Raw genomic sequence first — 25,538 nt, 5'->3', positions numbered from 1 at the left:
TACATACCTTGTCAATATATATACAATTGGGGGATAAGAAAAGTAAATCTACCTATGTATACTACTTTGACAATATAGTAATAGTCGTTATTTGTATAGGTATATGTGAAAAACTTGATATTCTCTTAGTATGCTGCAGAATCTTTCAATATCAAAGTGACTGAATCAAAATTGCTCATTGGTAATATGTGAAAGGTGATTAAGTGCATGAGTGAATATGTGCATGGAATTAGCAGGCAATAATTAGCATTTTCTACTGCCTTTCAGCAACGCCTAGTTCAGTTCTCTCAGCACCTCATTTGTAGAAATATGCAGTTGTATTACAATACATGGTGTCAATATGGTTGGTTTTGGCCAACACCCCTGGGAATCAGGTTACTTAGGACTTACCATTAAAGTTAACATTGCGGATGTATCTGAGCAGCTTCTTTCCACCAGCGTGCTCCATCTCCGGACAAACTCCTGGGTACTCGGGGCAGAGGTCTTTGTTCATATTATGGAGGGCATGGGCCATCGCATAGACGGCATCGATCACAAACTGCACCCTTCCCTCCTGCTCGTAGTGGGAGTCCTTGCCAATGCGCTCCTGCCCTGCACATGGGAACAAAAGCCAGAGAAAAGAGGAGAGGCCAGTGTGAGATTCATGTGGTTCATCAAATATGTTTTCTGTGTCATTCAGTACTACTAAAACTGAAGGATTGGCATAACTAGAAAGAAATGCATTTCTTTTACCATTGTAGGCAACAAAATCTGAAAACTATAAAAAATTAATTCCTGGAACACTTTACATTGAGATTTAAGTCTACTGTAGAACCTCTTGCTTTGAAATTGATTCACTGTAGAAATGCCCTGCGCAAAGGTCTGTGTATGATCAGTGTTGCCCCCCATGCTTAAGTTGCGTAGGAGCATGCGGGTGATGGCCTTCAACACACATGTTTAGGATCAGGACTTATTTTGTGTCACCAGACTTTGAACCAGAGCAAGGGGCGGCAGAAAAGGAAGAAAGTTGGATGAAGACAAACCTTGGAACAGAAATAAAGAGAGAAAGTGGGAATAAAAAACAACAGACAAAGAGCCAGAAAGTGGAAGTTAGTGGAAGAAAGAGTCCTGAGGTCGTCATGAGGTTTACGAGTCTTCACTCCTGGCACTAAGATTTGGCTCCTAAGAAAGCTTTAGGTGCCTGATTTGTTTTGAAAACCATTTTAATGAATTTTAGACCAGGTTACAGTACAATCTGGGTACATAAACAATCTGAAAAAATGGCATAGAACTTCATATAAGTAGTCACAATGAGAAGGTAATTTGGTAGAATATCCTGGTAATACCATAACAAATGAAGACAACAGTGGTCAAAGAGAAAATTCTTTTTTTTAAACCACAAATGAATAATAGTTAAGGGGAAAGGGGTGCAAACACAAACCACAATGATAATGGAAGGATGTGTCCTGGAGCCACAGCCAACAGAAAACCTGGCTTTTTACTTCTTAGTTTTCCCCTGGGGTTTTTTTTCGGGATCTTCGCTCTTTTTAGTTGTGTGTTTTTAATTGTTATGTTGTGAGATAGGTGTGCAAATCAAAGCGCCGGGACACTCTTTTGAGTAGCCGTGCGCTATACAAAACCAAGTATAACATAACATAACATTAGGAGTTAGGAACAAGGTAGGATCTTAGTGTGTTCAATTGGAGAAGGTGGAGCAAAAGATAGGATACGAGGAGAGTGGGATAGATTTGGGGTCGCAGAGGAGCCTATATCCAACACTAAGGTGTAACAATGTGAGCGGTCACAGTTGAAGATTCAAATAATAGCTCATCCTATTGACCTGCTATCTGGATAGGTTGGATGCCCCGTTTTTCCTCCCTACATAGGGTGGTGCTTTAGGTGATTATCCACTTCTGTAGTTGTGCCTGCCAGGAAGGCATTAATGGGTAGTAGAGTACTTCCAGTGTCTAGTAATTTTTCTATTTTCTAAAAAGCGTGCTAGATCCAGGGAACAGGCAGTCAGATTTGCCTGCTTGGGGCAGGGGTAAAAGAGCAACTGCGTAGATGCCGGGCGCCAGGGTGTGCACAGCCTGTGACCTCTGTGAGAGCACCAGAAGGGTCACAGTACACTGCAGCCCCATAGCATGTGGGTCATGTTTACAGGTCTGGTGTGGCACCTGGGGCAGTAGGAGGAAACAGTGGGAAAGAAGTGGTGAAATTTCAGGGGTGTGAGATAAGCTCAATGAAATATATTAAACTAAATGAGTTGAAATCAGACAATGTGTGTGATCTTGGAGAGGTATAATACAATAGAAGGCCTGTCCTAATGACTGAAAACAAGTTTCAATTTAGACTCACAGGTACCCCTTCGGGTTTGTAGGGAAACACTTCTGTGATCCATGATGGCCCCATAAAGCCAAGCAATCAACTTCCTATTGTGGTTGATTGGAGTGTTTGCAGGTCTGTGTGGCAGGTTTCAACAGTGCTGTGTGTCATTGTGCCTGACTGGCATGAGTGATTCTACCATATGTGAGGAATCCGCACCTTTATAACCCCGACTGTTCCACATGGGAGTGGAATCAAGTCAAGGAGCCCTCTTCTAATAAATCACCCAAAGTACTTATTCCCGCCTGGTCCCATCGGCCGAGTTCTCGTCTGGAGAGGATACCTCTTTAGATATAGACACCAAGCAATGGGATTGCCATTGCATGAGGAAGGGTTTGGTCTTGTGTAAGACAGGTTATCGTTGTGTTGAGCAATAGAGTATAGTACTATGAGTTTCTACTTGGTAGAAAGAGAATACCTGCAGCACACGGAATTTGATCAGATTCTGCCCCGCTAGCCAGTGGGTGGGCCGTTGAAGCTGTGCTGCATAGTAATAGCTACCAAAATTGGGGCCCCTATACCTCTGTCACGAGTGAACTTTAGTTCGGCCAGCACAATCTGGTGTCTAGTCAAACTCCAGAGAAGGTCACAAAGCATTACGTCCAACTCCTGAAAGGTATGTGCCAGTATCAGGAGTGGAAGATTTAGGAAATAATTGAACAGGTGGGAGAGCATCACCTTCTTTGAAATGGTTAGGTGGCCTATAACCGATAATGATAGGGAGGCCCAGAACGCTATCTTCGAATAAAGTGAATTATAGTGCCATTCAGATTGCTCTCCAGTAAATCTGCATGGAACTAATCCATTTTGATGTATGGAAAGTCCCACCTCTAAGTTTTCATGGAAGCAGCGGATCGGGTAGGTCATTGGACGGTTCCCTACAAGGAACAGAGACAACAACCTTGGTTGTCTTAATCCACTGCACCTGATGAGGCATTACTCCAAAACTTAGTTAGGATGCCAGATTCCCCTAGAGGATGGACCCCTAGGGTACAGACGGTGGTAGGTAGCAAAGCACTTTACCACTCACTTGTAGATAGTTTTCATTCTTAATATTGCACGGTCCTGAAGAATCGCCGGTTGATTACTGACAATTATAGGGTGAGAAACATGTTGACCTTTAGGGAGAAGAGTACGATAGTTGTCTCATTAAAGAACAATTCTAGGTGCCCCTCCCATTTCATTTTTTACTTAGGCAGGGTCCCTCACAGAATAAAGCAGCAACATTAGAGGACACCCTCATCTATTTTATCACACCTCTAACATACATTACCCCCAGGTCCCTCCGTCCTCGACACCTTCATAATTACATGTGGAGATAACCATCTCCTGACAGAAAAAAAGAACAGAGGTATGCTGGGACCCTAATACTGCCCCTCCCACCGGGAGCACATAAGCAGTACTTACCCAGCATCCCGTCTGTTCTTTTTTTCTGTCTTCGACAGACTGGACTGTTGGTGTGCTGTTGCTGTTGCTGCCTCTGCTCCTGCTGGGCTGGGGTGGCGTGCTTGCTCTTCTCTGCTCCCCCTGCCCAGCTGCCTGGCTTCGCGGGCAAGGGTGCTGTTTCCTGGTGGTGTCTGCCTTCCGGCCTGCCTGGCTTGCTGGGAGGCTTGGCTTCTTCCTGGCCGGTGTTCAGTGGATCCTTGCCGGCCCTTTGCGGCTGGTGCGCCGCCTCCCGGTTGCTTCCGGGTCGTGGTGTGCGTCTCCCCGTGCTTGGCCGGGTGGGAGACAAGCTGCGCTGGATGTAATGGATGCAGGAGGGTCCGGTGCCGGCTGTTGAGTGGGGGCCTTGTACCTGCTCCGGCCCCCGCTCCGGGTGAGTCCCGCTTTGCGGTGTCTTTTGCTCTCTCTCTGTGTTGTTGTGGGGAGTGCAGGGACTTCCAGTGCTCAGCGGCAGTGGCGGCTGCTTTTGATCTGTGCGCTGCTTGTTCGCTGCTGGCAGGGGTTGCGCGCTACTATATAGTACCCTCTTTGGTGGCCCTGGGTGACTGAATCTTTGCGTGCTGCGCCACTCGTGCACGCCGGTGCCTTTGCTTTCTGTGGCCTACTGTGTCCCCCGCAGGCGAATTGAGGAATCACGGGTTCGTACCCCGGTGTGTGCACTCAGCCTTCCGTCTGTGGTTGGTGTGCTGGGTTCCATTTCGTTGGGTTGACGCTTCACATCTGTTCTTCGGCGCCGGGATGCCTCTGGGTGTTCGTGCGCTTTCCGAAGTATGGTGACCTTGCAGGGGGCGTTGTCACGTCTCTGGGGCACTTTTTTTTGTGCTACTTCTGGTCTCTGTGCTGCGCTTCACTCAGCTTTCCTGGGGGTGCTGCTGGTGGGAGTCGCACGCATTTAGCTTCTTTGCACCATGGTGTTTGGGGATGTGGTGCTGATGCTGCTTTTTCTTCTGCTCTGTGTTTTGGAACCTTTTCTGGCCTCTGTTTTTCTCCTGTGCGTTTGTACTTTGGGCGCTGTGTGTGGGTTGTCCCTTTGTTCCCATTTCCCTGCCCTCTGTTCGGCTGCGGCTCGGTGTTGGACTCTGTTCTTCCTGGATGCTGGGCCACTCGCTGACGTTTACTGCGGCGCTTTGCCCCTCCTTGACGGTGGTGAGGTTATGGCCCTCTGGCTCGAGCGCTCGATCTCTGGCCAGGGGGGCTGAGTTCGGGTCTTGGCTGCGGCACTCGGCATTCTCTAGTTCTGGAACATGTCACTTCTTCCCCCGTGTCTACTGCTGTTGGTTTCCTGTCGCTGGCCGGCTGGGAGTCGCTCATCGTGTTGGTTCTCTTGGATTGCATGATGTCTGCGACGTTGGTGGTTATGGGTGTTTCCCTTTAGTCCTGCAGGTTCCTTTTTCCTGTCCTCGTGCTTTCTCCTGTGCTTTGGCTCTGGGGGTTCTGTGCGTTTGCTGCGCGTTTCTGTTCGCTCGGTTGGATGTCTTGGGCGCTGCACCTCCACCTTGGCCTGGCGTGTCCTTCGTGCTGTTTGTCGCTTTCCCCCTGCCGGTTCTCCTGTGGCCTGTGCTTTCTATGCTCGGCCAAGGGGGAGGGGTATTCGGGGTTTGCGTCCCTGGGTTGCCTTCCGTTTTCTAGCATTCTTGTGTGGCTTGGGGCGTCTTGTTCCTTTCCTACGTATGGATATGTTTTGGTCTCCTTTGCGGTGGGGGCCCCCGCTCTGGCTGTTTCTCGCCCCCCCTGCTGCTGTCCTGATGTCCAGTGTTCGTGGGTGCTCTGTTGGGCTGCTGCTGTCGGTCCTGGGGTGTTGCCTGGCGTGCCTTCTGGAGTGTGTCTTGTCCCTGGGTCGGTGCCTCCTGGGGGTGCCTGGGTTTGTTCAGGACTAGGTTTCGTATCCTACTGCTGCCTCAGGTGTCCACGCTGCTTGCCTCATGTGTGGTGGGTTCCTGGTCCTCGGCCTTGCCTCCGGCCCGCCCCGGATCTTGTTGTTCTCCGGTGGGGGTTGTTCCGTGGGTCTGCTCCCTCTGGTTCTCTTCTTTGGGGGTGCCCCTGCTCTGGGTGGCTCTGTGGGTTCTCACTCTTCTGTTTGTGGGCTACCTCCGGCTGGCTTGGGTTCCGGTCGCCTCTGTGGTGGCTGTTTTCCTTGCTGTTTTCCCTCGGTGGCCTTGCCTCCGCTGCGGTCTGGCTGTTGCCTCTGCTCCGCTTGGGTCCCCTGGTTTTTCCTTCCTGGCTTCTGTTGGGTTGGTGGGCGTTTGGGGCTCCTGGCCCTGTTCCTCCCGTCCCTTGGGCTGTGCCTGGTTCCTCTCTCGGTTGGTTGCCGCTGTCGTGCCAGGGGCTCTTTGGGGTGCTTGTCCCCTGCTGCCTTGGGTGCGGCTCCCTCCCTGCCTGCTCCTATTCGCGTCTGGTTGCCTGCCTGGGTCTTCCTGATGCTGTGTCCTTGCCTTTGCTCCTGGTTCTGGTATGGTCCTGGGGTCTTTTGGGTGTGCTTAGCCTGGCTGCTTCTGCTCTGGCTCCCCCTGTGCTTGCCCTTGGCTTGCTTCTCGGTTTGTTGGGAGCCTGCTCTTCTTGTCCGTGGTTCTTTCCTCCCCCGGGTGGTCTTTCCTGTGGGGGTTTTGCCTTCTGGGCCCTGGTGTTCGTGCGGCTGCTGTTTGGGCTTGACTGTCTTTTGGTGGTGCCACGCCCTTGGAGAGGCTCCTGTTTTTTTCCCCTCTCCAGGTCTCCTGTTCTCCCGGTTGGTGGCCTGGGGCCGTGCTGCCTTTCTGCGCTGGCTGGGTGTCTGCTGGGGCTTTCTGCTCTTGCGTGTTGGTCTTCTTTTGGGCTCTGCGTCCCTGCCTGGGCTCTCTTTGTGTCCTGGCGGGGCGCTCTGCTGTTGTGTCTGCACCCTGGTGGGTCCTTCGGGGCTTGCTTCCTGCTGGCGGGTCTTGGCGGTCTTCTTCCGCCTGTGTTTGGGCTTTTGTGGGGTCCTTTGACTCCGGTGGTCTGCGGGCTTCCTGCTTGTTCGGGTTGTCCTCGGGCTGTGCCTCCTGTGCTTCCTGGCTGTCTTGCCCTCTCTGGGGGTGTTCTGCTGTGCGTTTCCTGGTTTTGGTGTCCTGGTTGGCTTCTGCCTTCCTTGTTTCTCCAGCCTTGGTTCCCGTTGTGGGGCTGTTTGGGTGCCCTCCCCCCTCCTCTCTCTGAGTGGGGTGTGGTTCCGTGGTGCTCTTGCCTCGGTGAGGTTCTCCCTTCTGGCTGCGGGTTGTCTGGGGTTTTCTGCTTGTTGGCCCTCTGCTTCCTCTGGCTTCCGCTTTGGCGGTTTCTCTGTTCTTTTCCGCCCTTCTGGGTGGTTCTGGCGGTGGTGTGCTGGGGGTTCCCGGTTCCTCCCTGCCCTTTTTGCTGTGCCTTGGCCTCTGCGTGGGCCTCCTGCGTAGTCGGGTTGCTTGGCTCTGGTCCTGGCTTCCCGGTTCTGCTGGCGTTTGTTGGCCTCTTTTTTGCGGGTTGCTTGGCTCCTCTCCGGCGTTGCTGGGTTGGGGCCTTGTGGTGGTGGTCTGGGTGCTGTGCTCCCTGGGCTTTCTTTTTCCTGCTGCTCCTGCCCTTGCTGCTGGTCTGGCATGGGTGTGGGGTTCCTGGCCGGTCCAGTGTCTTCTGGGCACCTTCTTTGTGCTGCTCTCTGTGCCTTTTTGGGCGGCTGCTGGGGTTTCCCGGTTGCTCTGTGCTCCCCTCCTGACTTGTGTTCCATCCCTTTGGGGTTGGGGTTTTCTGGGCTTGTGGTCGGTTTCTCTGTTCCCGACCTGGTTCTGTTTTCTTTGTTGCTGTTTTCCGGTCTTGTTGGCCTCTCCTTGTTTGGTGGGCTTTCAGCTGGGTTGTGGGGTTCTTCCCCGTCCGCTCCTTTTGGGCTCATGGGTGCTTGTTGCTTCCTGGGCCTCCTCGTATGGGTTTTCTCCTTGGGTCTCTTGGGCTCATGTTCTTTTCTTTTTGGGAGTTTGGCCGGGTTTCTGGCCTGTGCTTCTCCTTCCTTTTTGGGCTGGGTGCTTGTGCCTGCGCTCTGTTGGCCTTTTGTTTCTTTGGCTTTCTTCCGGGTTGTCTCATCTTCCTGGTGGGTCTGCCTGGCCCTGTGTGACTTCCTGCTGGTTCTGACCTTGGCGGTCTTCTCCGGTGGGTTATTTTGGCTGGTCTTGGTGTCCTGGTCCGGGTCCCGGTTGCCGGTTTCTCGGGTTGGCAGCCTCCTTTTCTTGGTGCCCTGGCCTTTTTCTTTGTCTCCGGTCCTTGTCCCTGCTGTCCTGTTCTGGGTTGCGGGCCGGGGGTTTCCTGCGGTCTTCCTTTCCTCCTTCTCGGTGCTCCCTTGGTTGGCTGCTTTTGTTGTGGTTTCCTGGGTGTGCTTGTGCGTGCGGAAGGCCGTGTTTTCTGCTTTGGTATTCTCCACATGTAATTATGAAGGTGTCGAGGACGGAGGGACCTGGGGGTAATGTCCTATTACTTACCGGTAATCTTCATTACTCCGGGTCCCGTAGTCCTCATCACCTTCATACGCCCCTCCCTCCCTCCCGGGCGGCCGGCCTTCCTGTCTGGGCTTGGTTGTACAGACGGGATGCTGGGTAAGTACTGCTTATGTACTCCCAGTGGGAGGGGCAGTATTAGGGTCCCAGCATACCTCTGTTCTTTTTTTCTGTCAGGAGATGGTTATCTCCACATGTAATTATGAAGGTGTCGAGGACTACGGGACCCGGAGTAATGAAGATTACCGGTAAGTAATAGGACATCTACACGTAACTAGGCCCACACACCCGCATACACCCTTACGGCAAGGAACAGAAGATCTCCGATAAAGAGCCCCTTTAAGGGTGCCCGTCGGGCATTGCAACGCCGGCCCGACGAGGAGCAGGCCCAATGATGAAGCATGACACCTAGCTTGCTGGGTGTGGGAGAGCCCTAGTTCCGAAAGGAGGAATTCCCCTCCTCCTCTTCCTGTAACTCAAATTGTCTGACTTAATTTAGTATGACATTTGTGTTATGATTACCTGAGGAATGTGTCAGTCAGATGCAAAGAACCCAGCACATCGAGACCCTCAGCTACCTGATCTTGAAATTCTCCATCTTTGAAGGCACTCTATGCTTATGCAGTAACAACACTCCATGGATGGATACGCCCACCTTCAGAAAGAAACTCAGACCCCCAGTGCTGCGTTTGACTGTCTCTATACTTTAAAAAAAATATCTTGAAATTCTCATCCAACATTACTTGATTCCTTCGCTCAAGAGACGTTTTTTAGACTGAGTATTTTTTCACATCGCTGTCCTCATTCTCTCAATCAGTATCAGCTGAATAAAATCAAGATGTCTCTTCTCTAAACTCGCTCTTTCTAATATAACCTCAAACTAAGGGTGTATGAAGTCGCAATTTTTTTCAGTACATTGTATTAAATTTTGTTACAATAAAGTACATTTCTAAAGATGAGTCCACAACATAAATCTAATAGCAAAATTCTCTAAACTTGACCATCCAGATAAAAAGTAAGCGGCATGTTTACAAGTAAATGGCGGAGCGTGGCGCTGCAGCAATTTTCACAGTGCCACACTCTGCCATTTCCAAAACGCAGGGATGCGCCATATTTACAACAATACTACACAACTGTGTGTTTTCCCTAGCGCTAAAAATAGCTGCCTAGGGCCAACACAATCACCCTTTCACCATAGTGGAAGGTTGCCTGCGTTGCAGGTAATAATTGTGTATGTGCAGGAAGGTTTTCCTTCCTTCACATGAACATTCAATAATGGCGATTTGTTACATCAATGTGTGCAGCATTCTGCAGCACACATAGAAGTAGCAACACATTATTATTTAATGATTGTCTATGTTCAGGAAGGGAAACCTTCCTGCACATAAACAATCATTAATGGCGTTTTGCTCTTTCTATGTGTGCTGAAGCCTGCAGCACACATAGAAAAAGCAAAGACTAGGAGACATCTACGTTTTTTTCCTCGTTGCGCCATTCTAACGCCTGCTTTTGAATTACGTTAGTTTTTGGCACTGCCTCAGATTTACAGATCCTTGTAAATCTGGGGCAGTTTCAAAAAGCAATGGGTGATGCGTGGAACGCCCTCAGCAACACCCATTGCACGCCATTTTCACACAGATACCTGCGTCAAAAGGTACCATATTTACAAAGTGGCGTTAAGCCCCAAAAACTGGCTTAACACCACTTTGTAAATATGGAGCAGGGAACTGCGCCACCAGAACATCAGTAAAAGTGATGTTCCAGTGGAAAAATCCCCTTGTAAATATGCCCCTTATTCTCTTTACCCAGTTCGGCCTCAAAAATAATCACCAACAATAAGCCATACAGGAGGCTGCTTTACTTGAAGACACCTGCATGTACCTTAAGACTTATTGTGACATCATTCACCAGAAGGCTCTTTTAAACAAAGCCAATACAAACCTGTCCCAAAAATGGTTAAAAAAACTACTATGAAAAACTACAATGATGCCTTGAAAGTGTAAACCTTCAGCTCAAAATCTGCCAACACAGAACCAATGACAACAATAGACTGCAAGAAAAGCGTACAGTATTGCTCGTATATTTGTGAACTTTGTTCCAGTATGTACCTGGATGAGGTGGTGCACATCAAATCCACCTGAATATTTTTTATAAGGAAATATATATTTTAGTCTTTTCACATGGACTAAGTTATATGATTGCCTGTGGATTGATGATGGCTGCACCTACAAGGAAACACATTATTGAAGTCTCCTTGCATAAGATGGATTTAAACATTGGGCCATCTGTCTTATTTTGGCAAAGCCACTAAGACGATTCGAGATTTCTCATACTGTTTATTCTCCTAATTAAGATGTATTCATAATTAAAGATTTTTTCATAACTAAATGTTTTGCTTCGATATCAATATTAACATGTAACATGCAAATGTTCTGAATGTGCATTTTTCACGTTTAGCTTGACCACAGCAATGTATGTCACATTTTAACATGACTAACGTCTGGTTGTCGTTTTGTCTGTGTAGTGTATATTTCTTTCAGGAGATAACCGAAGCAGCAATTTTAAGTGATGTATCATTTGTTTTCTGTACCCATGTGAAATTGTTTTGTTACACAATCTTGTACAATGCAGTTCACTGCCTGAACTGAATAATCTCATTATGTTGCAGATAACTGCGAGTCCGAGGGATGTTTAATGTGAATTCAGTGTGTAGTAGCTTGAGAAATTAATGACGTTTTCTTATCTGCTTGTGCCTTAACCTGATTGGTTTTGCATCTGGGAATCCTGTGTATGTGGCGAATTGTTAGAAATGTGGGATTAAAACTAGTGCACAGTGGACGAGAGTTCAGATGCCTTTCTACTTGCCTTTTGATTCAGGAAACCCTTTTTCCTCAATTTTGGGTCCTCTCTTTATGGGAGAAATAACTTAGCTTTGATTTCCTTTTGAGACAACTTTATAATAGTCTGGCATTGCTTTTATTAACTTTATATTGTATTGAACTATATACTGGCTATTGCATTCATGTATTGATTATTGATTAAAATTAATACTGATGATATGATGTTTGTAACTTTGCTAGTCCTTTAGTAAATCTTTATTCTTTTGAACTTAGCCACTCTCTGTCTTCCTTGTGGAGCCAAATGTGCTGAAATATATTGAATTTTAATGTCAGGGAACATCGCGGGTTTTCCAGCGATGTTCCCTGCAAAACGGCGATAACCTTGCTGAAACGACACACAGGGTCGTATCAGCATAATCCACCCCAATGTTAGGGATAGGTAAGTCTGCATTTTAGCAGATGTTAGTTTTTGGAGAAAACAGTGGTTTTCTTCAAAAACTAACGTGTGCTAAAATGGTGGGGCAGCCTTGTAAATATCACGATGTGAACATCAGCGATATTTGTAAGGATGTCCATCTGGGGTACGCCCAGTGACGCCCACTTTGCATAACATTAGACATGCAAAGGGAGGCGTTGGGAAAAAGTGTGCTAACATGCGATTATGCATGTTAGCACACTCTTGTAAATAGGTTGATCATTTTATCTCCACTTTTTTGGCTTTTTAAGCTAAAAAAGCGGAGATAAAGCCCTTGTAAATATGCCCCTGAATTTGTTGTAAATCTGGTCATTGTAAAGACTGCAGGGTTAATTATATTTTCCGTTGTTGTTTGTGGTGGAAGACAATTTGTTAAGGGCTACTGATTTGGTAAAGGTTAAGAGGTCTGGATATAAAGAGACATTGGCCCCAATGCATCAAGCTAAAATCCGCTCGCAAAGTGGCAGATTCTCAGAATCTGCCTCTTTGCGACCGGTATTTTTGCATTTGGGATGCATCATCCCAAATGCAAAAATCGCAATTTAAGAAATCGCAAAATTGCGATTACTTAAATTGCTATTGCATTTAAGGAATCTCAAATTGAGATTCCTAAAATGCAATGCATTAAAGTTAAAAAAAATTAGCGATTTCGCTAAAAGGGGGCGCAAATTACCATGAAGTTGAACTTATTGGTAATTTGCAAAAACTTTGGAAAATGCACTAAAGTGCATTTTTCAAAGTTCCATTTTACACACAAACTTGCCCTTAGGGCATGTGTGTGTGCAAGATGTACCCATATTCAGATTTTCAGGGGTGCAACAGGGTGTCCTTTTGACACCCTGGCACCCTTGAAATTGCAATCTCAATTTGCGATTCTCTAATTGAGAATCGCAAACTGAGATTGTCTTCCCATTCATTCCTATGGGCCTCTAGGCCCATAGGAATGAATGGGGAGGTATTCCATAATCGCAATTTGGGAGTCGCAATTAAGGAATTTTAAGAAATCGCAATTTTTAAGCGAGATCTTCATGCATAGCATTTTGCTATTCCTTATTAGGAATCGCAAAATGGGTGCTTGATGCATCTGGGGGTAAGTTAGGTAGACTTGGCTCATGGCAAAGGTCCAGCCCTTTTAAGAAGGTATTGATATGAGGAAGACTACTAGTGTTTATCCTCATTTCCAAATTGGAAAATGCACCCCCTGTCTTGTAGATTTGCCCATTTACACTCCTGCCCTCACATGAAGTTGAACTTGTGTGGGAATGCTATAGTCCTTGCTACTTTGAGGCAGACCGCACGCCTCTGTAGAACAGATTGATAGTGGCGATCATTAACAAACTGTTTTGTATGAAAGGGTGAGACCATGTGTGCATGCAGTACAGTGCAAGTGCAGGCAGTAGAGTATAGTGGCATATTCCTGTCTGTGCCATTGAGCAAAGATTGCAGTAGTGTGAGCATCCAAATAGAGGATGTTATCCTACAGTTAAAGGACAGTATTTCAGAAGCTGCAGCAGTGCCAGTTTCATTCAGAAATGATACAGCACAGCAAACAGAGGTGCAATCTTTCCTCAGTCATGAAACAGACACAACATTGGCAGCTCAATCAATAAATCAATCAATACATTTGTAAAGCGCGCTACTCACCCGCGAGGGTCTCAAGGCGCTGAAGGGAAGGGGGCCGTTACTGCTCGAATAACCAGGTCTTGAGGTGTCTCCTGAAGGTGAGATGGTCCTGGGTCAGCCGTAGGTGTGCGGGGAGGAAGTTCCATGTCTTGGCTGCCAGGTAGGAGAATGATCTTCCTCCGGTGGTGGCTCTGCGTATCCGTGGGCTGGTGGCGAGGGCGAGGCTGGTGGAGCGGAGCTGGCGGGTGGGGGTGTAGAACGAGAGGCGGTTGTTGAGGTATTCGTGGCCCATGTTGTGGAGTGCTTTGTGTGCGTGGGTGAGCAGCCTGAACGTGATCCTCTTGCTGACGGGGAGCCAGTGCAGGTTTCTCAGGTGGGTGGATAAGTGGTTGTGGCGAGGCATGTCGAGGATGAGTCGTGCGGAGGCGTTCTGTATGCGCTGAAGCGGTTTCTGAAGTTTGGCTGTGGTTCCTGCGTAAAGGGCGTTCCCGTATTCCAGTCGGCTGGTGACGAGGGCTTGGGTGACCGTCTTTCTGGTTTCGGTGGGGATCCAACGGAAGATCTTTCGGAGCATGCGCAGGGTGTTGAAGCATGAGACTGCGTTGACTTGCTTGGTCATCGTGAGGGAGGAGTCCAGGATGAATCCCAGGTTGCGAGCGTGGTCCGTGGGTGTCGGTGCGGTGCCCAGCGTCGTGGGCCACCAGGAGTCGTCCCAGGCGGATGGGGATTGTCCGAGGATGAGGACCTCCGTCTTGTCCGAGTTGAGGTTCAGACGGCTGTGCTTCATCCATTCTGTGACATCTTTCATTCCGTTCTGGAAGTTGGCTTTGGCAGTGCGAGGGTCTTTGGTGAGGGAGAGTATCAGTTGGGTGTCGTCGGCGTAGGAGATGATGTTGATGTTGTGTTTGCTTGAGATGGTGGCGAGGGGGCTCATGTAGATATTGAAGAGGGTTGGGCTGAGTGAGGAGCCCTGGGGTACGCCGCAGATGATCTTGGTGGCCTCGGAGCGGAAGGGAGGGAGGCGGACTCTCTGGGTTCTGTCGGAGAGGAACAAAGTGATCCAGTCCAGGGCTTTTCCTTGGATCCCAGAGTTGTAGAGGCGGGTTATTAGGGTGCAGTGGCAGACGGTGTCAAAGGCTGCCGAGAGGTCCAGGAGGATGAGAACGGCTGTCTCTCCGTTGTCCATCAGGGTCCTGATATAATCGGTGACTGCGATGAGGGCGGTCTCGGTGCTGTGGTTGGCTCGGAATCCGGACTGGGATGGGTCGAGCGAGTTGTTTGCTTCGAGGAATGCAGTCAGCTGTTTGTTGACGGGCTTCTCTATGACTTTATCCGGGAAGGGTAGAAGAGAGATGGGGCGAAAGTTCTTGAGGTCTTTGGGGTCCGCTGTTGGTTTCTTCAGAAGGGCGTTGATTTCTGCGTGTTTCCAGATTCCAGGGAAGGTGGGTGATGTGAAGGAGCTGTTAATGATGTTCCGGAGGTGGGGTGCGATGATGGTGTCGGCATTGTTGAAGATATGATGAGGGCATGGGTCAGAGGGGGAGCCGGAGTGGATGGTGTTCATGACGTGGGTGGTGTCTTCCGTGCTGATGGGGGTCCAGGCGCTGAGGGTGGTGGTGAGGGTCGTTGGTTTGGTGACTGGGGCGGGGTCTGTGGTCCGAAGCTGTTGTGTATGTCTGCGATCTTGTGGTGGAAGTACGTGGCAAGGGAGTTGCAGAGGTCTTGTGGCGGTGTGATGTCGTTGTTGCTGGCGCTGGGGTTGGAGAGCTCTTTGACGATGTTTAAGAGTTCCTTGCTGTTGTGGGAGTTGTCCAGCCGCTCTTTGAACGATGTCCTTTTGGTGGTGCGGATCATCTGGTGGTATTAGCGGGTGGTGCTCTCGAGGGCTGTCTTGTTGTCTGATGTCCGCTTGTGACGCCAAGCTTTTTCGAGGGTTCTGCATGCTTTCTTTGCGATTTTGAGGGTGTCTGTGAACCAAGAGGTTTTTCTGTTGCTAGTCTTGCCTGGGGGTTTCTTCAGTGGAGTGAGGTTGTCGGCGCAGTTGGTGATCCACTGTGCGAGATTGTCTGCAGCGTTGTTGGTGTCAGGGGTGTCGGCAGGTGGGTTCTGGCTCAGCGATGTGGTCAGCTGGTCTGTGGTGACTTTGCTCCAGCATCTGCGGGGGATCTGTAGTGTGTGGTGGTGGGATGTGGTCTTCTTGAAGGTGAAGTGGATGCAGCTGTGGTCGGTCCAGTGTAGTCCGGAACGTGGCTGCTGGCAGAGAAGATGGGGTCGAGCATGTGGCCGGCGTAGTGGGTGGGGGTGTTCACCAGTTGCTTGAGTCCGAGGTTGGCGAGGTTGGCGAGCAAGGTGGTGGTGTTGAGAGCTAATACCTTAGTGCTCTTGACTTACATGGAGAGGATGCTGCTCAACTTGTATCCACTTATCAGCCTTTGCCTATGGTAGGACAGGACTGGGTAGCAGTTAAAGCAAGAGTGTAGCAACTGTGGCGTCACAGCCTATCAGCTGATAGGTTAATTGCTGGAGTTGGAAAACTGCTCCTCAAGCCCTACTATATGAATGCATAGTTTTAACACTAGCTTGCTTGGAGTGGTGATGATGGTGGGTGGCCAGGGTGACTTTAGCCAAAGCCACATAAACCGTAACAACAACAAGTTACTCCCATATTAAGACTAATTCACACAATGAGTGGTTTCTGCAATCTTCAACATGGTCTGAGGACGTCAATTGATTTATCAGATATTAGGACTATCAATACAAGTTGCCCAGAGCAGTTTACCGCTCAATGAAAGGACAAGCTTACCGGTGTCTGGGATGGGCGATTGTATGGCGTGTGTGCACCCGCACACAAACACATACAGACACACACTCTCTCTCTCTCTCTCTCTCTGTATCTCTCCATCTCTCTTTCTTTCTCTCTCTGTCCCTACACCTTACAGAATGCAAGGTTAACCTCCCCTCAGACAGCTACATTGCACAACCACAGTTTAGGGTTAGCCCTAGCAGTGCAAGCCCCATTCACTAATAACAGGTACAGTTTTGTCCACAAACATCAGGGGGCTACATCAGGTTACGAAACAATACTTTTTATGATTTCGCCCTATATGTATTATCAATCACAACTAATTCTCTTTTATGCACATTGCATGTTAATGGGATTAGCATCTTCTTGCAATATCTGTATGCAGCATCCGTTTCTCAGATCTCGACGAGTAATTATACAGTAATCTAACTTTCGTTAATTTAATTCCTACTAAAATCTTTTTTCTTTCTTTTCTCAGCCAAAGACGAAATGAGTGGCAAACAAGAGGTACATAGAAAACAGTTTGATAGAAGAAAAATATGTTTTTACGTAAGCAGATCGATGTATATTATGTTCACCAAACTAGACGTGTGGGTGTGTTAAGATAAATCACGCAGGAATTCGATGTAGAAAGTAGGTTTATTTCCGAATATAACAACACAACCAAAGGACATCCGAAAATTTTGAAACCAAATCTGAAAGGTCATGTTGTCCCTGATGGTCCCTTTGAATCCATCGCTATGGACATTATGGGTCCTATTGGTCCCCTGAATAAGTATATTATTGCTGCCATTGACTTATTCTCCAAATGGCCTGTTATAAAAATTATGAGAAAAGTGGATATGGACAGTGTGCTATTATTTCTAGACGAAATTTTTAGTGAAGAAGGATTACCCATTCGTGTTATTACTGACAATGGTGTACAATTCTTATCTAACAAGGCTAAAGATTATTTTATGAAAACTGGTGTTAAACATTGTACCACCTCTTTATACAATCCGAGTGGAAATGGTATAATAGAAAGATTCAACAGAGTTTTGAAAGGAGCTATACAAATATTTGGTGTTGATGATGATAAGTGGGAAATTCAAGTGATGAAGAGTGTATGGAAATATAGAATCACTCCAACTAACATGACTGATTGTGCTCCTTTCGAAATTATGAGGGGTAGATTACCGAGATCTAAGGTTAATCCTTCTTGGTTAATGTCATTTTACAGATGTCAAGTGGATCTTAGTAAAATTAATGACATATAAAACCTAACAACAATCATTACAGGGTGTCTTAACCTTTCACTTTGCCAGACGTCCTCTGGGTTTGTGGACTGATGAATTGTCCTACACTGAGTCACAGCAATGGTGTCATGGTGCTAATGCATGCAAGGAAAATAGACTCCTTCCATCCAGGTGGTAGTAAAAGACAGACACTGATGAAATGCAGTTCCCTCTCACCTCGAGCCCTGCACCGCTGCACCTGGTTAATGGATGCTTGGAAACTGGTCACTCGTGCACCATTCAATGCAGGATATGCTGGGCACTGTGGCTGTGACAATGGTGCTATCTATATCACTTACCGGTAATCGCAATACCCAGAGTCCTACTCCTTCACTTCAATTCATATTCCTTCCCGCCCTCCCAGTATGTACAACTGACGCATTGTAGTTGTGAGCTTGAATACTGACAGGAGGAATGGTGACAGGGTTCGATTTTTATGGGAAACAACCTTTACATCGCAGTCATTACATCGCACTACCTTTACAAAGCAGTCATTACACCGCAATATCCTTTATATCGCATGCCATTACAATGCAGCTTCATTACAACCCATGTCACTACAAAGCATACCATTATAACACATACCATTACAACGCATAGTTTTTACCCTTACACTATCTAACAATTACCCTACTGTTGCACTCACTGGCGTGGGAATAGTAATTTTTACCCCTACACTATCCAACACTTACCCTACTGTTGCACTCACTGGAGGGGGCATAGTACTTTTTAGCCCTACACTGTTCAACACTTACCTTAAATGCAATGTAATGGTATGGGTTGTAATGGTATGCGTTGTAATGGTATAATGCGATGTAATGGAATGCATTGTAAGTATAGTTTCTAAAAATGTGTTGTGATGGCATGCAATGTAAAACCATATGTTGTAATGGATGTTGCAATGTAAAGACTGCTTTGTAAATGTTTGAGTTGTAACGTCATACATGTGGATTTTACTGCTTCTTTTGACATGTTATTGGCAGTGGCTGCTTTTCGGTGCCTGAAGCAGTGGTGCGAGGGGGGAATACAAAAAACGTTGCTTACCCGCAACCGTGTTGCCCCTCTCTCGATCCTATCCAGGGCCGGCTGGTGCACACTGCACTTCCTGATGCTAAACACAGAGCTTCTCTCATATTGTGAATAGTATTCCCATCATTAGAGTAGCTCTGGTTTTGTTCTGAACAGCCTGGTTTGTTGCTCAGACAGTTCCTGGGAGCCTGTGGCTTTTCTCCACGCGGCTGTACAACACAGATGGGTGGAGAAATGCTAAGTGCATATGATGGTTTGGCCAGCCTAGGACGGTCGGTCACACCATCATGCACACTTAGTAGTGCCCTTCACCCCTCTCCCCAATGTTGTCATGCATTGCATTTTGACAGTTTGCAGGTAAGAAGTAAAATAAAATCTGCTGCCAGCTAGTGGGGCGACGGACCTCCACCATAACGGAGAAGCCGCCCTTGGTTATTAGGCCTAGTTGATTCAGGTATGCTTCATATGGAATTGAATTACATCGAGAAAGGGACATTGAGTTAACATATTTTAATATAAAATCACAAAACTCTGCCTTTCGTCATTATCCGCTTAACCGTGGCGGCAATTCCGGAGTGGGCGGGTCTCGTCCACCAACGGACGTGCGCAGCACTACGAAGATAGTTTGCGCAACTGCCGTTGGCTGACAGAAGCACGCAAGGGGTTATGTACCCATGGAAAATAGATAGTGCTTTTAGAAATGTGGAAACTTGACTGTGTTCTAAAGTTTGGTTTATGACACTGTTTCAGAAACACAATCATCTTTTACGAACTACAGGGAGAAGAAGGCATCGACAATGGGCCAACAAAGTGAGACTAACATTGTATCAAATAAGTATTAGTACACTGGCTAGTACCACCCCTCCAGTCACTATTAGTACTTCAAATTGAGATATTCAGACCCCCTACCTTCATTTTGAAAATAAAAGGTAGGGCTAGTGAATGAAACAATCAAAGCTGAGGGATCCAGCATTAATGTGGAACCTAAAGTAGCACTGTTTGCAAAGCTCAAACATGACTTCTTCTAGTCACAACCACAATCTGCAGAGGCTGACAACATAATGAACTAAATGACTGAATAATAATAATAACTGAATGGAATTGTAAATGTCAGGAATGCTGATGGATAGCTGAAATAATTAATGTAACAATCTCTCAAGGCAGACCTTTCTTCGGGTCACTTATTCTCTTCAATGAAGTCACTGCATGAGCTGAGTACAACACAGCTCAAAATGGTTAGACCGTTAGGAACCTAAACGTGGCAAAAATATTACTAATAAACTGAAAAATTCCTCCTATTTCAGAATAGAAACCTGGATGACTGCTGTGGGCATAGCCTATACAAAACACCTGAAAATGCCCACACTTCCTAGCAAATATCGGGTGATATATACTTGTTTTTATAGAGTCAAATGCAAGAAAATTTCTTAAATGTATATTTCACAATAGATTGCATACTGGACATGTTGTATATATACAGTCGCTTTTAGACATTATAGCACCATATAGTTTGTCTTTAAAACAATTTACTCTGGGCTGACAAACATACAGGCTGTATGACTGAAATGTATATTCCATCTTTAGTAAATGCTTTGCTTTTTAGGTCGAGCTGGTGTAAGCATCAAGCGATACATCTTTTGTCATCCACTTCCTGGGAATGTGAGACAGGGGATGGGCACGCGCAGGTGATTTCCCCATGTGAGCGCGCACGTTCACCCACACGCCGTGCACATCTCCTGTCCTACATTGCCAGGAAGTGGATAACACATACACACAGACACACACGCGTGCACACACACGCGCGCACACCCACACACCCCCACCCCAAACACCGGGCACACACAAGGCTTACATACACACACAAACGCACGCGCGTGCACACACACACACACACACACACACACACACCCTCCCTCCCCATCCCACTCACCGGGCACGGCTGTGGTCTGTAGGCCTTCAATCCCTCCGTGCTAGACGGCCGCCGTTAGCTGCGCACTCACCAATAGCTTAAGGCGTGGCAGCGGGGTCAAGGGCCGCCTCCACTCATGTCGTCTTCTGCCTGATCTCCTCTGTCCATGCTACCGCTTCAGTCTCTCTGGGTCTGCGGCTTCAACTCGGCACTCAGTAAGTCTCCCACGTCTGCTACACCTCTCGGCAGAAGCTAGGCCTCGTTCATCGGAATTCGCATCGGCGGCTCTGCAGGCCCCGCCCCATGTGCCCTTTGGTCTCAGCGCTGGCCAACGGGGAGTCCTCCTCCGCTCATTCTCCACTCAGCACCAGTAGGGAGTCACGTCTAAACGGCAATCTTGGTTGGCCACGCCCTCTTCTCCTAATACATGTTTACAGCTTCCTGAGTTTCCGTTCGTGTTGCTGTTTAAATTGTACAAATTGTGTTTATATACTTATGGACACCGCAGGGCTTTTATTTTAACATTGCGGCCGCTTCATGGATGTTGGGCTTTAGATCATTGTCTTCATTCCTCACGGGCGCTGCAGGGGAGACACATGTCTGCTTCGTGCAATAAAGCTAGTTCAGCATGTCAGGGGTCCGTGAGTGGAGCAGGATATGGTGGTAAGTGCGCGCGGTAAGACTGCAGCCCTGCCAAGGGTCACTCAGGGGTTAAACTAATGGACATTTGGTATTGTTATCCCATTCCCTCAAAATATTTTCTCATGCAATTCACAGCGCCAGTACTTGCTTGAATTAGTGTGCTGGTAATGCGCTTTGCACAGACACTAACAGTGTGTGTTCTTCTGTGGCTCTGTAAGCATACCCAGGACTGACGAGAGGGCATGGGTTATGATCAACGGTTTAGAACTCAAACTCCTGTGGCTCGCAGCATGTGACCCTGTTTTACTTTAATACTTATGGCAGTCCTGGCTGCTTTTTTTTCTTTTTTTGTGTGTGTGGTTAGAGGTGGTGCGCTTGGTGCAGGGCAGATTGTCTCTTAGGGAGATCTCGCCACGAAGCTCTGCCCCCCCCTCCCCCTTCACACAGTGACATTTTATATACCGGTTGGCAGGTCTAAGATCTGTATGAAATGTGCCATTAGTAGGAGACGAGGAAAACAGTGCGCTTGTGTTTCCTAGAACTCGCAGGTATTCAGAGGGGAGGAGGCTTCTGAGTTTCTAAAACCACTGTGCACTTCAGGAGGTCTAGCCCACACAAGAACAGTCATCCCCCTTGAAAATCATCCTTCATGTGCTGAATCGCGACTCTCCAGTTCAGGCGTGTGTGCTCTCTAGGGCCCAAGCATGATTAGTTGCTGGTAAACTGGCCTGACCCCTACCTAGGTTAATGACCTCTCTGTGACAAAGAACCATGCCTTGTGGACTACCAGATCCTGTACACCTGTGCTTGCATACATTCAGTTCATAGTGGGCACTTCACACACACACTGTACACACTGCACCCTCACACACACTGTACACACTGCACCCTTGCACACACTGCACACACTGCACCCTCACACACACTACACCCTCACATACACTGCACCCTCACACACTACACCCACACATACTACACCCCCACACACTACACCCACACACACTGCACCCTCACACACACTGCACCCCCACACACACTGCCCACACTGCACCCTCACACACACTGCAAACACTGCACCCTCACACACACACTGCACACACTGCACCCTCGCACACACTGCACCCTCGCACACACTGCACCCTCACACACACTGCACTCACACACACTGCACACACCGCACCGTCACACACACTGCACTCTCAGACACTGCACACACTGCACCCTCACACACCCTCACACACACACTGCACATACTGCACCCTCACACACACTGCACACACTGCACCCTCACACTCTGCGCACCCTCACGCTCTGCACACCCTCACACTCTGCGCACCCTCACACGCCACATAATTACACTGCACTCAATTCAACATACACTCCAAATACCACTCAGTGCCACATAATTACACGCCACATAATTACCCTGCACTCAATGCAACATACACTCCAAATACCACTCAGTGCCACATAATTACATGCCACATAATTACACTGCACTCAATGCAACATACACTCCAAGTACCACTCAGTGCCACATAATTACACGCCCCATAATTAGACTGCACTCAATGGAACATACACTTCAAGTACCACTCAGTGCCACATATTTACATGCCACATAATTACACTGCACTCAATGCAACATACACTCCAAATCACACTCGGTGCCACATAATTACACGCCACATAATTACACAGCACTCAATCGCCTTTAAACGTACAGCAAACCTCAAAGATTCTTTGATACACACACGCCCTAAGAAACAACATAATAGTGGGCAACAAACATTATGGCACCTCCCCCCAGTAGTCGGACACTACCCGTGCGGTGGCTGTGCAGTATGTCCCCAGTCCAGACAATGTAAAGAGATCAAACTTACGGACTCTTTCACTTGGAAACTCAATAAACACACCAACTGTCTTAGCACGAAATGCATCTACCTACTGATCTGCCCCTGTGATAAGCTATATGTAGGTATGACCATGAGACAGGTGAAATTGAGAATAACGGAGCACAAGAGTAACATACGGTGCTCCAGGACCCACACGAGACTGTACGAACACTACCAACAACACAACCACTCTGCAGACAGCCTCCAGTGGTTAGTGCTTGAGTCCCAACCAGGCATGTCCAGACAGACATTATTTAAATTGGAACAGAGATGGGTGCATCGCCTACAGCTGGACACAGTAGGACTCAATGATTCGGTCCCTTGGGCCGCCGTGTCTAGGTGAACCACTTTCTATCCCTGGTACACCCTGTATCCATGCCTTCCTCACGTGAGTGGACCTGAGGGATCAGTGGCCACCTAATTCCCAATCCCTAGCTATCTTAACCTTGCCCCCCCCCTCTGCTTTCCCCCTTTTCCCGCTTTCCCTACCCCCCCCCCCCCCAATCAACCCTGGGAAACGTGCTGCATTTCTGCATATGTGGTAACCTGGTTGGACCCCAAACCGACCTCCTTAACTAATTTAATAGGATATAACGCTCAATGCGCACTAAATAGACCACATAGCAGACTACTGAGTACATCAATAACTTGCCTACCACGGCCACCCGAGCAATACACAACATCCAGTCCATTTAGCCCATCAATGTTAGCAACTTTGCCCTCTCAATCATGGCCGCCACAAAATCACTATTGCTCCACACTCAACCCCCTAGATCCGGGGTCGTAGGTGCGCATGCGCATAACGCACACCGCTGATCACCTCACCACTCCATCATGGCCGCCACGTTTGCAACCTACTCCAGCACCCGGAGTTCCGGTCTGCTAATGCGCTTGTGTATGACGCGCGCTCAATCGAGACAGATGATACTACTGCCCAAGAGCTTTATATGCGGTCCCACTCATAGACCCTCTACCAGTTGCTCCGCACCCTGACCAGGTGCCGCGAGCGTGAGGGGTAGGTTTCTCAGCGTCCCAGCGCTCGGACTAAGGTAAGCCAGCGAGCGCTCTCTCTTCCCGCCTCCCGTCCCCCTTCTCCCTTCTCTCTCTCCCCCTCCCCCTCCCCCTTCTCACCCGTTGTCCTTCTGGTGTAATCGGCCTCTGCCCTGAAGGGTATACTACACCCTGGTACCCTCGCTTGTAGTTGAACGCGGACTACACCGCGCCACCCACGTACTCTCCATCTGCCTTGTAGGCTACACCTCACCCGGTCAGCTACAGGCACAGCCATCTGCTGACTCAATCCACAGCCCCGCTGGGTGAGTCACCCGCCGCTACGCCATACCATAGACAGTGCCGCTGACAGCAGTGGGCTTGCACCTGACACCATTCCCACTTAGTTCTCATTGTGGGAGTCTTGCCACCTCTGTTGCCTCACCAGATTACTAGGACCTTGTCATGTAGCCATGATCAATGGTAGAGTCAATTGATATTTATTCTGTCCCCGCCCCCTTGCCTTGACCGTGCCTTGGATCAATCCACTAATCTCTGTGAGGGAGCCCCTATCAACAGGCACCCCTGTCTTACCATATACCCTTGACATCTCAACCACATTCCCTGCTCCTTTACATCCTGCAGGCACAACCGCCAGACAGCGCTGGACTCACGGGAGCAGACTGCGAGGCCCCTTTTAATCACCCTTAGGGTAAGAAACTGCTGGTTTGTTCCCCCTGGTGTTCCCCTGGTTGAGGTGCTGCATGGATGGATTCGGCTGCTTAGCTTTTTATTTACAACATTCTCCATTGAGAGATTATAGTCGTATTAACAATGAACCGATTATGAGTGAGTTGTTAAAATGCACTCCCTGCACGTTTTTGCACCCCGTACCCCTCAATGTGGAGAGCAATATATCTCAGAGTGACCTAACACTTTATCAAAGTATAAATTATTATTGTGAGATATGTTTGAACCTGTTTCTGTTCTTCTGTTTTCCTTTTATTCCACAGGTCGCATAACTAGAGCAGGACCTTAGGCCCTCTTTTCAACCGACCCAGTGAGGTTGTATCTGTGTTTTTCTTCTTTTGCTTGAAGCCCCCCTTTCTTTCACGTGTAGTACTCTGTTCTGGTCCTGACGAATCGCCGGATGGCGAGAAACATGTTGACCACATCAGGGGGTAGAGTTAGGTTCTGATACTTACTACAGTTTCTAGCTCCCCTCTCACCCCCTTTTAATCAGGGAAGCAGCCACGCCAATAAATCCTATTGTGGACTGGTTACCCTTTTTAATATTCACATATTCCACACTGACTACACCATTTTCCCTCTGACTCACACACACCATCGGCAAGGAATAAAAGACCTCCGTTAAAAGGGTGCCTCTAAGCACCCCGTCAGACATTGCAGCGCCGGTCTGACGAGGAGCAGTGAGCCAATGATGACACTGGACACCCTACGGTCAGGGTGTGTTCCACACCTAAACGCCCTGGGTGTGTGAGGCTCTCTAATTCCGACAATGGAACCTCTCAGTCCCTTGACTTCATACTCTGTATGAGATTCTCTCTCCACTAAAGTATAACCTGCCCCCCTAACACCCCCCCCCCCCTTCTCCCCGGGGAACTTTGTATCCTTCTGTGCGCTCAACATACACTCAGTGCCACAAAATTATATGCTACATAATTACACTGCACTCAATGCAACATACACTCCAAATACCACTCAGTGCCACATAATTACACTCCACATAATTACACTGCACTCAATGCAACATACACTCCAAATACCACT

The 25,538-nt window shown here is 48.1% G+C and overlaps 1 protein-coding gene across 1 annotated transcript in view; it reads right to left on the bottom strand.

Moving 5' to 3' along the window:
* GRM7 (glutamate metabotropic receptor 7) overlaps nt 1–25,538 on the bottom strand; it is a 1,739,703-nt gene that overhangs the window by 740,982 nt on the left and 973,183 nt on the right. Inside the window, exon 6 of the mRNA XM_078661666.1 lies at nt 391–591. Within this exon, the coding sequence (XP_078517792.1) occupies nt 391–591 (201 nt within the window). The remainder of the gene's footprint in view (nt 1–390; nt 592–25,538) is intronic.

Source organism: Lissotriton helveticus, chromosome 9, assembly GCF_964261635.1.
Source record: "Lissotriton helveticus chromosome 9, aLisHel1.1, whole genome shotgun sequence".
NCBI lineage: Eukaryota > Metazoa > Chordata > Amphibia > Caudata > Salamandridae > Lissotriton > Lissotriton helveticus.
This window is presented reverse-complemented; position numbering and strand designations above follow the sequence as displayed.